The following is a 13093-nucleotide window of genomic DNA, read 5'->3' as shown; positions in this document are numbered from 1 at the left end:
AAAAGAGAAAATAATATGTCATAAAACAGAAAAAAGTAACCTCAGCTTCCCTTGGTTGTCAGAAGAGATCTGTTTACTCAAAGTCATCTTAGTCCACCACCCTCGGCTCAATTTCAGGTCAATCACTGAGATGTCTAAACAGAAGCTTCAGTGTATGCAACTAGTTTTCCTGCCCTACTGAATATTTGTATTTTCTAAAGCGGTTCCCTTTGGTAAAATAAAACATATTCCTCACTTGCTTATGGACTCTGGGTCTTGGCGACCATTATCTCCTTGTTTAAGTTTCACACCCACTGCTTGTTGGTGAGTACCTGTAAACTTCCCATGTTCCTCTGCCACGACATTTCTAGGTACCTGCTTAGGTTACCTTGTGGATAATCTGATCTTCTATAGTTATGCCCCGTGTGTGTGTGGAAAGCTCTTTGATGCATTCAGAAGGACCAAGAACCACATGGAGGGTAAGTAGACTTAGAAAATGTGCAGGACTCTGGGTACTTAGTTGCCCAATCTTCCAATTACAAGAAACAAGGAAACATTTCTGATATTAAAGAAAAACTCACTCTCCAGCCTCTGAACCAGCTCTTTGTCCTTTACAGCAACCTCAGCATCTAAATTCATGGCTTCGATGGGAATGTAGAGGACAGTATGTCCCTGCAACTTATACCGGACATCTGGAGGTAGAAGAGGAAGAATCTTAGACGCAACATAAAAACAACGCAACTTCTGCGGGTGTCACGGTAAAAAAAAAAAAGTTATCCCAAACTTACCCCATTTAATAAAGACAGTTTTGGTGTCCCATCAACCATGAGTGATTTAAGACATAAATGAGACTAACGAAGTAGAGCAAAACGGAATAAACGTCAATTAATGAAGGTGACAGTTCTAAAGTTGTAGTGGACATTGACACCAAGTATCTTCCTCTATTTACTAATATAACAACAAGCAGAGAGAGAATTAAGAAACTTTGACAATTGCAAAGCAGCAATGTTCACCAGTGAGTGCTGCAAGGAAGCGGTGGGCATGAGCCGAGAAGTTGTTACGGATACTCTCCGGCCAGCTGGTGTTGGTGAAGATGTAGGGAGCGTAGATTCCGTTCATGAGTCTCAGTAGAGCTACGATGTAAGACCCTCGCACAGATCCAAACTCTAGGTTCTCTTCTAGGTTCTCCGGGGTTAGAGGGGCCCGCTCTTTTCTGATGAAGTAGATTAACTGCTCCACATTCTGTCAGAGAACATGCATGAGAGGAAATTAGAATTTGATGTCTTGCCTTCAAAGTGCAGTAGATGATGCCAAACCTCACCCACCTGTCCTGGCACGTTGGGCTCTGCATGCAGTCCGGTGTGGGGGTCAAAGTACACAGACAGGGTCTCCTGTGCGACGTCTGACACAAAGAGGTCCATGGCAGCATCGAGCTCGGGGGTCCATATTTCAGATGTCAGGTGGCTGAGAACAACCCTTTGCTTCAAGTTTGGTTTCTGGGAAGAGACACAAGCTAATCTTACCGGTCTCTACAAAGCAGTTACTATAATCAAGAGTATCTATGGGAGCCAACAGAAGACAGGATACACAGAGAAAGACGGTGGTACACAGAGGTCTCATCCTGAGGAAGAGGGATTAATGAGTTCTCTGAGCTTGTATACAGCCACCTGCCCTGTATTCTGCATGGAGAGGCTCAACATCATCTTTCTATTATTATCTATGTAGAAAACCCTGACAGCGAAAACATCTTTTCAAATTGGAGAAGAAAATGTGGACTGGAGAAAAAAGGACACGCTCTAGATTCCTCGACAAGGTGCAACATGGTTGTGACTGGATCACTTATGGTATAAATTTATTTAAAGGAAATGGCGCAAGGCGCTCATTTATATAATTGCAAATGCACTTATTTTTTTATATATTGTGTATATTTTGGTAAGGAAAATCTTTATTTCTGTGACCAGGGAAGAAACTCCTTGCTAGAGGAAATACATTATCTTTGATGTATATATCTGATACACTAAGCCTTTGTTTAGGAAGTCTTGTGTGTATCTTGGTGTAAGGAAATGCCTTGTTTAGGGTTTTCAAACTTTTCTTGGGGAATTCTTTTTTATTGGAGGAAATGTGTATTCTGCAAATGATGGAAGAAAGCACCCATGCTAATTTCATGTTAATTAGACCTTTTTATGTGAGTGTCCAATACCATTTAAGGGAAAGGAAGGGGTAATTAGACTTGCTGTCAGATGTCCATTGTGTCCAAAATAAGAAGAAGGAAATCAAAGCAACGTTTTAGGATATCACAGATAAGCGTAAATATTGTTAGCTTTGTATTGCATGTAAATCCATGTTTGGGTAAACGAATTGCATCCTGATTCTAAAAATAGCCTGTGAGGCTGTGTCTAAAACTGTGTAAAAAGAGAGGCCTTGTAAACTGAAATCTATCATTCTGATGTTCCATCTGACCTGATCACTGATACCATTAATCAGTGGAACTGTCCTTGCTTCAAGACCCTGCTTGACAACTTCTTCAATATTACTGTAATCCTGTGACCTACAGATTATACCATAAATATTATCCATCCTCCAGCTGTCTGAGGTTTGGACCCAGCTCTCCAGTACCACCGCTCTGCCCGCTACCCAGCAGCTCTGGCCAGTGTGATAGGCCAGGGGGTACCCATCTACAGCACCCTCATCCATAGTAAGCGGTCAGGGGTACCAGCCCAGGTGTACCAGCACGGGAGTACCCTAGCAGCGACAGTTACCAAGAAGGAACGTAGTTCTGGATGACATAAAGGAGTCCAGTGGTGGCAGCAGGCTCCTCCTACTTCGGCAGGAGGGGTGTATTTGGGGAAACGAAAGGGGGCGGTGGCAAAGTAAGCCCAGCCGGTTTCCAGCAACAACAGACAGGGTGGCATAGGCGATCTATCCTGTCACAATGGGTGGGTTTTAGGAGTGCAAGGAGGAGGGGTAATATTGCACAAGAAATGAAGTTACTGTAAACGTACATGTTATATGGAGTAATATGAAGGGATACAAGGAGATGTTACATTAAGTAATACAGGGAGATATAAGGAGGTGTTACATGGTGTAATACAGGGAGATATAAGGAGATGTTACATGGAGTAATACAGGGAGATATAAGGAGATGTTACATTAAGTAATACAGGGAGATATAAGGAGGTGTTACATGGAGTAATACAGGAGATATAAGAAGATGTTACATGGAGTAATACAGGGAGATATAAGGAGATGTTACATGGAGTAATACAGGGAGATATAAGGAGATGTTACATGGAGTAATACAGGAGATATAAGAAGATGTTACATGGAGTAATACAGGAGATATAAGAAGATGTTACATGGAGTAATACGGGGAGATATAAGGAGGTGTTACATGGTGTAATACGGGGAGATATAAGGAGGTGTTACATGGAGTAATACGGGGAGATATAAGGAGGTGTTACATGGAGTAATACAGGGAGATATAAGGAGGTGTTACATGGAGTAATACGGGGAGATATAAGGAGGTGTTACATGGAGTAATACAGGGAGATATAAGGAGGTGTTACATGGAGTAATACAGGGGATATAAGGAGATGTTACATGGAGTAATACAGGGAGATATAAGGAGATGTTACATGGAGTAATACAGGGAGATATAAGGAGATGTTACATGGAGTAATACAGGGAGATATAAGGAGGTGTTACATGGAGTAATACAGGGAGATATAAGGAGGTGTTACATGGTGTAATACAGGGAGATATAAGGAGGTGTTACATGTAGTAATACAGGGAGATATAAGGAGGTGTTACATGGAGTAATACAGGGAGATATAAGGAGGTGTTACATGGAGTAATACAGGGAGATATAAGGAGGTGTTACATGGAGTAATACAGGGAGATATAAGGAGATGTTACATGGAGTAATACAGGGAGATATAAGGAGATGTTACATTAAGTAATACAGGGAGATATAAGGAGGTGTTACATGGAGTAATACAGGGGATATAAGGAGATGTTACATGGAGTAATACAGGGAGATATAAGGAGATGTTACATGGAGTAATACAGGGAGATATAAGGAGATGTTACATGGAGTAATACAGGAGATATAAGAAGATGTTACATGGAGTAATACAGGAGATATAAGAAGATGTTACATGGAGTAATACGGGGAGATATAAGGAGGTGTTACATGGTGTAATACGGGGAGATATAAGGAGGTGTTACATGGAGTAATACGGGGAGATATAAGGAGGTGTTACATGGAGTAATACAGGGAGATATAAGGAGGTGTTACATGGAGTAATACGGGGAGATATAAGGAGGTGTTACATGGAGTAATACAGGGAGATATAAGGAGGTGTTACATGGAGTAATACAGGGGATATAAGGAGATGTTACATGGAGTAATACAGGGAGATATAAGGAGATGTTACATGGAGTAATACAGGGAGATATAAGGAGATGTTACATGGAGTAATACAGGGAGATATAAGGAGGTGTTACATGGTGTAATACAGGGAGATATAAGGAGGTGTTACATGTAGTAATACAGGGAGATATAAGGAGGTGTTACATGGAGTAATACAGGGAGATATAAGGAGGTGTTACATGGAGTAATACAGGGAGATATAAGGAGGTGTTACATGGAGTAATACAGGGAGATATAAGGAGATGTTACATGGAGTAATACAGGAGATATAAGGAGGTGTTACATGGAGTAATACAGGGAGATATAAGGAGGTGTTACATGGAGTAATACAGGGAGATATAAGGAGATGTTACATGGAGTAATACAGGGAGATATAAGGAGATGTTACATGGAGTAATACAGGGAGATATAAGGAGGTGTTACATGGAGTAATACGGGGAGATATAAGGAGGTGTTACATGGAGTAATACAGGGAGATATAAGGAGGTGTTACATGGAGTAATACGGGGAGATATAAGGAGGTGTTACATGGAGTAATACAGGGAGATATAAGGAGATGTTACATGGAGTAATACAGGGAGATATAAGGAGGTGTTACATGGAGTAATACGGGGAGATATAAGGAGATGTTACATTAAGTAATACAGGAGATATAAGGAGATGTTACATGGTGTAATACAGGGAGATATAAGGAGATGTTACATGGTGTAATACAGGGAGATATAAGGAGATGTTACATGGAGTAATACGGGGATATATAAGGAGGTGTTACATGGTGTAATACAGGGAGATATAAGGAGGTGTTACATGGAGTAATACGGGGATATATAAGGAGGTGTTACATGGTGTAATACAGGGAGATATAAGGAGGTGTTACATGGTGTAATACAGGGAGATATAAGGAGGTGTTACATGGTGTAATACAGGGAGATATAAGGAGGTGTTACATGGTGTAATACAGGGAGATATAAGGAGGTGTTACATGGAGTAATACGGGGAGATATAAGGAGATGTTACATGGTGTAATACGGGGAGATATAAGGAGGTGTTACATGGAGTAATACAGGGAGATATAAGGAGATGTTACATGGAGTAATACAGGGAGATATAAGGAGGTGTTACATGGTGTAATACAGGGAGATATAAGGAGGTGTTACATGGAGTAATACGGGGAGATATAAGGAGATGTTACATGGTGTAATACAGGGTGATATAAGGAGGTGTTACATGGAGTAATACAGGAGATATAAGGAGGTGTTACATGGAGTAATACGGGGAGATATAAAGAGGTGTTACATGGAGTAATACGGGGAGATATAAGGAGGTGTTACATGGAGTAATACAGGGAGATATAAGGAGGTGTTACATGGAGTAATACGGGGAGATATAAGGATGTGTTACATGGAGTAATACAGGGAGATATAAGGAGGTGTTACATGGAGTAATACAGGGAGATATAATGAGGTGTTACATGGTGTAATACAGGGAGATATAATGAGGTGTTAGATGGTGTAATACAGGGAGATATAAGGAGGTGTTACATGGAGTAATACAGGGATATATAAGGAGGTGTTACATGGAGTAATACAGGGAGATATAAGGAGGTGTTACATGGAGTAATACGGGGAGATATAAGGAGATGTTACATGGAGTAATACGGGGAGATATAAGGAGATGTTACATGGAGTAATACGGGGAGATATAAGGAGGCGTTACATGGAGTAATACAGGGAGATATAAGGAGGTGTTACATGGAGTAATACAGGGAGATATAAGGAGATGTTACATGGAGTAATACGGGGAGATATAAGGAGGTGTTACATGGAGTAATACGGGGAGATATAAGGAGATGTTACATGGAGTAATACGGGGATATATAAGGAGGTGTTACATGGAGTAATACGGGGAGATATAAGGAGATGTTACATGGAGTAATACGGGGAGATATAAGGATGTGTTACATGGAGTAATACAGGGAGATATAAGGAGGTGTTACATGGAGTAATACGGGGATATATAAGGAGGTGTTACATGGAGTAATACAGGAGATATAAGGAGGTGTTACATGGAGTAATACAGGAGATATAAGGAGGTGTTACATGGAGTAATACAGGGAGATATAATGAGGTGTTACATGGAGTAATACAGGGAGATATAAGGAGGTGTTACATGGAGTAATACAGGGAGATATAAGGAGGTGTTACATGGAGTAATACAGGGAGATATAAGGAGGTGTTACATGGAGTAATACAGGGAGATATAAGGAGGTGTTACATGGAGTAATACAGGGAGATATAAGGAGGTGTTACATGGTGTAATACAGGGAGATATAAGGAGGTGTTACATGGTGTAATACAGGGAGATATAATGAGGTGTTACATGGTGTAATACAGGGAGATATAAGGAGGTGTTACATGGAGTAATACAGGGAGATATAAGGAGGTGTTACATGGAGTAATACAGGGAGATATAAGGAGGTGTTACATGGTGTAATACAGGGAGATATAAGGAGGTGTTACATGGTGTAATACAGGGAGATATAATGAGGTGTTACATGGTGTAATACAGGGAGATATAAGGAGGTGTTACATGGTGTAATACAGGGAGATATAATGAGGTGTTACATGGTGTAATACAGGGAGATATAAGGAGGTGTTACATGGAGTAATACAGGGAGATATAAGGAGGTGTTACATGGAGTAATACAGGGAGATATAAGGAGGTGTTACGTGGAGTAATACAGGGAGATATAAGGAGGTGTTACGTGGAGTAATACAGCGAGATATAAGGAGGTGTTACGTGGTGTAATACAGGGAGATATAAGGAGGTGTTACATGGAGTAATACAGGAGATATAAGGAGGTGTTACATGGAGTAATACAGGGAGATATAATGAGGTGTTACATGGAGTAATACAGGGAGATATAAGGAGGTGTTACATGGAGTAATACAGGGAGATATAAGGAGGTGTTACATGGAGTAATACAGGGAGATATAATGAGGTGTTACATGGTGTAATACAGGGAGATATAAGGAGGTGTTACATGGAGTAATACAGGGAGATATAAGGAGGTGTTACATGGAGTAATACAGGGAGATATAAGGAGGTGTTACATGGAGTAATACAGGGAGATATAAGGAGGTGTTACATGGAGTAATACAGGAGATATAAGGAGATGTTACATGGAGTAATACAGGGAGATATAAGGAGGTGTTACATGGAGTAATACAGGAGATATAAGGAGATGTTACATGGAGTAATACAGGGAGATATAAGGACGTGTTACATGGAGTAATACAGGGAGATATAAGGAGGTGTTACATGGAGTAATACAGGGAGATATAAGGAGGTGTTACATGGAGTAATACAGAGAGATATAAGGAGGTGTTACATGGAGTAATACAGGGAGATATAAGGAAGTGTTACATGGAGTAATACAGGGAGATATAAGGAGGTGTTACATGGAGTAATACAGGGAGATATAAGGAGATGTTACATGGAGTAATACAGGGAGATATAAGGAGGTGTTACATGGAGTAATACAAGGAGATATAAGGAGGTGTTACATGGAGTAATACAGGGAGATATAAGGAGGTGTTACATGGAGTAATACAGGGAGATATAAGGAGGTGTTACATGGAGTAATACAGGGAGATATAAGGAGGTGTTACATGGAGTAATACAGGGAGATATAAGGAGATGTTACATGGTGTAATAAAGGGAGATATAAGGAGGTGTTACATGGAGTAATACAGGGATATATAAGGAGGTGTTACATGGAGTAATACAGGGAGATATAAGGAGGTGTTACATGGAGTAATACAGGGAGATATAAGGAGATGTTACATGGAGTAATAAAGGGAGATATAAGGAGGTGTTACATGGAGTAATACAGGGAGATATAAGGAGATGTTACATGGTGTAATACAGGGAGATATAAGGAGGTGTTACATGGTGTAATACAGGGAGATATAAGGAGGTGTTACATGGAGTAATACAGGGAGATATAAGGAGATGTTACATGGAGTAATACATGGAGATATAAGGAGATGTTACATGGAGTAATACAAGGAGATATAAGGAGATGTTACATGGAGTAATACAGGAGATATAAGGAGGTGTTACATGGAGTAATACAGGGAGATATAAGGAGGTGTTACATGGAGTAATACGGGGAGATATAAGGAGGTGTTACATGGAGTAATACAGGGAGATATAAGGAGGTGTTACATGGAGTAATACGGGGAGATATAAGGAGGTGTTACATGGAGTAATACAAGGAGATATAAGGAGGTGTTACATGGAGTAATACAGGGAGATATAAGGAGGTGTTACATGGTGTAATACGGGGAGATATAAGGAGATGTTACATGGAGTAATACGGGGAGATATAAGGAGGTGTTACATGGTGTAATACGGGGAGATATAATGAGGTGTTACATGGAGTAATACAGGGAGATATAAGGAGGTGTTACATGGAGTAATACAGGGAGATATAAGGAGGTGTTACATGGAGTAATACAGGGAGATATAAGGAGGTGTTACATGGAGTAATACAGGGAGATATAAGGAGGTGTTACATGGAGTAATACAGGGAGATATAAGGAGATGTTACATGGAGTAATACAGGGAGATATAAGGAGATGTTACATGGAGTAATACAGGGAGATATAAGGAGATGTTACATGGAGTAATACAGAGAGATATAAGGAGGTGTTACATGGAGTAATACAGGGAGATATAAGGAGGTGTTACATGGAGTAATACAGGGAGATATAAGGAGGTGTTACATGGAGTAATACAAGGAGATATAAGGAGGTGTTACATGGAGTAATACAGGGAGATATAAGGAGGTGTTACATGGTGTAATACGGGGAGATATAAGGAGATGTTACATGGAGTAATACGGGGAGATATAAGGAGGTGTTACATGGAGTAATACAAGGAGATATAAGGAGGTGTTACATGGAGTAATACAGGGAGATATAAGGAGGTGTTACATGGAGTAATACAGGGAGATATAAGGAGGTGTTACATGGAGTAATACAGGGAGATATAAGGAGGTGTTACATGGTGTAATACGGGGAGATATAAGGAGATGTTACATGGAGTAATACGGGGAGATATAAGGAGGTGTTACATGGTGTAATACGGGGAGATATAATGAGGTGTTACATGGAGTAATACAGGGAGATATAAGGAGGTGTTACATGGTGTAATACAGGGAGATATAAGGAGGTGTTACATGGAGTAATACAGGGAGATATAAGGAGGTGTTACATGGTGTAATACAGGGAGATATAAGGAGGTGTTACATGGAGTAATACAGGAAGATATAAGGAGGTGTTACATGGTGTAATACAGGGAGATATAATGAGGTGTTACATGGAGTAATACAGGGAGATATAAGGAGGTGTTACATGGAGTAATACAGGGAGATATAAGGAGGTGTTACATGGAGTAATACAGGGAGATATAAGGAGGTGTTACATGGAGTAATACAGGGAGATATAAGGACGTTTTACATGGAGTAATACAGGGAGATATAAGGAGGTGTTACATGGAGTAATACAGGGAGATATAAGGAGGTGTTACATGGAGTAATACAGGGAGATATAAGGAGATGTTACATGGAGTAATACAGGGAGATATAAGGAGGTGTTACATGGAGTAATACAAGGAGATATAAGGAGGTGTTACATGGAGTAATACAGGGAGATATAAGGAGGTGTTACATGGAGTAATACAGGGAGATATAAGGAGGTGTTACATGGAGTAATACAGGGAGATATAAGGAGGTGTTACATGGAGTAATACAGGGAGATATAAGGAGATGTTACATGGTGTAATAAAGGGAGATATAAGGAGGTGTTACATGGAGTAATACAGGGATATATAAGGAGGTGTTACATGGAGTAATACAGGGAGATATAAGGAGGTGTTACATGGAGTAATACAGGGAGATATAAGGAGATGTTACATGGAGTAATAAAGGGAGATATAAGGAGGTGTTACATGGAGTAATACAGGGAGATATAAGGAGATGTTACATGGTGTAATACAGGGAGATATAAGGAGGTGTTACATGGTGTAATACAGGGAGATATAAGGAGGTGTTACATGGAGTAATACAGGGAGATATAAGGAGATGTTACATGGAGTAATACATGGAGATATAAGGAGATGTTACATGGAGTAATACAAGGAGATATAAGGAGATGTTACATGGAGTAATACAGGAGATATAAGGAGGTGTTACATGGAGTAATACGGGGAGATATAAGGAGGTGTTACATGGAGTAATACGGGGAGATATAAGGAGGTGTTACATGGAGTAATACAGGGAGATATAAGGAGGTGTTACATGGAGTAATACGGGGAGATATAAGGAGGTGTTACATGGAGTAATACAGGGAGATATAAGGAGGTGTTACATGGAGTAATACGGGGAGATATAAGGAGGTGTTACATGGAGTAATACAAGGAGATATAAGGAGGTGTTACATGGAGTAATACAGGGAGATATAAGGAGGTGTTACATGGTGTAATACGGGGAGATATAAGGAGATGTTACATGGAGTAATACGGGGAGATATAAGGAGGTGTTACATGGTGTAATACGGGGAGATATAATGAGGTGTTACATGGAGTAATACAGGGAGATATAAGGAGGTGTTACATGGAGTAATACAGGGAGATATAAGGAGGTGTTACATGGAGTAATACAGGGAGATATAAGGAGGTGTTACATGGAGTAATACAGGGAGATATAAGGAGGTGTTACATGGAGTAATACAGGGAGATATAAGGAGATGTTACATGGAGTAATACAGGGAGATATAAGGAGATGTTACATGGAGTAATACAGGGAGATATAAGGAGATGTTACATGGAGTAATACAGAGAGATATAAGGAGGTGTTACATGGAGTAATACAGGGAGATATAAGGAGGTGTTACATGGAGTAATACAGGGAGATATAAGGAGGTGTTACATGGAGTAATACAAGGAGATATAAGGAGGTGTTACATGGAGTAATACAGGGAGATATAAGGAGGTGTTACATGGTGTAATACGGGGAGATATAAGGAGATGTTACATGGAGTAATACGGGGAGATATAAGGAGGTGTTACATGGTGTAATACGGGGAGATATAATGAGGTGTTACATGGAGTAATACAGGGAGATATAAGGAGGTGTTACATGGTGTAATACAGGGAGATATAAGGAGGTGTTACATGGAGTAATACAGGGAGATATAAGGAGGTGTTACATGGTGTAATACAGGGAGATATAAGGAGGTGTTACATGGAGTAATACAGGAAGATATAAGGAGGTGTTACATGGTGTAATACAGGGAGATATAATGAGGTGTTACATGGAGTAATACAGGGAGATATAAGGAGGTGTTACATGGAGTAATACAGGGAGATATAAGGACGTTTTACATGGATTAATACAGGGAGATATAAGGAGGTGTTACATGGTGTAATACAGGGAGATATAAGGAGGTGTTACATGGAGTAATACAGGGAGATATAAGGAGGTGTTACATGGAGTAATACAGGAGATATAAGGAGGTGTTACATGGAGTAATAAAGGGAGATATAAGGAGATATTACATGGAGTAATACAGGGAGATATAAGGAGGTGTTACATGGAGTAATACAGGGAGATATAAGGAGGTGTTACATGGAGTAATACAGGGAGATATAAGGAGGTGTTACATGGAGTAATACAGGGAGATATAAGGAGGTGTTACATGGAGTAATACAGGGAGATATAAGGAGATATTACATGGAGTAATACAGGGAGATATAAGGAGGTGTTACATGGAGTAATACAGGGAGATATAAGGACGTTTTACATGGAGTAATACAGGGAGATATAAGGAGGTGTTACATGGAGTAATACAGGGAGATATAAGGAGGTGTTACATGGAGTAATACAGGGAGATATAAGGACGTTTTACATGGAGTAATACAGGGAGATATAAGGAGTTGTTACATGGTGTAATACAGAGGGGTTATAATGAGGTGTTACATGGAGTAATACAGAGGGGTTATAATGAGGTGTTACATGGAGTAATACAGAGGGGTTATAATGAGGAGTTACATAACGTAATACGGGAAGTTATAATGAGGTGTAAAGGGATAAACAGGTACCACATATGAAACATAATATAATGGGAGTACATGAATCAGAAAGATGTTTCTGCAGAGCTATAGCGACAGAGAGGAACAATACACAGAGAGATTACAGCGCACAGAGGGGTTGATGGAGGATGAGACTTGCAGAATTGTCTCTCTTCCCTCCCGGCGAGTACATTTGCAGACTAATGATTTCACGTTGCTAACATCTGTTGTGCAAAGAGGAAAACATGAGCCAGATGCTGCGCACAAACCCCTCCAACCTCCCCGTTCACAGCCCAGAACAAACCCTGCTTCAGCAGAAGCAGCCGGGCGGCACGTCCCACTCTCAGCGCACTTCTACTGTAATCACATCTGATATAGGCACACTGCGTCTCGCTATCACTAATAATATGCTGATAATAACGCTACACCAAGCGCACACTTATAATACACCAGGACATGGACAAGGTGTATTCTGTAGAACAGATCCGTGTAGGCGGTGAAAAGCGGTCAGTAGTGATGTCACTCCGGTACAATATAACTTACACT

The 13093-nt window shown here is 40.2% G+C and overlaps 1 protein-coding gene across 1 annotated transcript in view; it reads right to left on the bottom strand.

Annotated features, from left to right (window-relative positions):
* The window catches only part of DNAH2 (dynein axonemal heavy chain 2), a 92178-nt gene that overhangs the window by 77004 nt on the left and 2081 nt on the right, over nt 1-13093 (bottom strand). The window contains 3 exon segments of the mRNA XM_075206423.1: nt 561-671; nt 993-1221; nt 1305-1475. Coding sequence (XP_075062524.1) covers nt 561-671; nt 993-1221; nt 1305-1475 — 511 coding nt within the window.

Source organism: Mixophyes fleayi, chromosome 4, assembly GCF_038048845.1.
Source record: "Mixophyes fleayi isolate aMixFle1 chromosome 4, aMixFle1.hap1, whole genome shotgun sequence".
NCBI lineage: Eukaryota > Metazoa > Chordata > Amphibia > Anura > Limnodynastidae > Mixophyes > Mixophyes fleayi.
The sequence above is the reverse complement of the archived record's forward strand: the minus strand, read 5'-3'. Positions and strand labels throughout refer to the sequence as shown.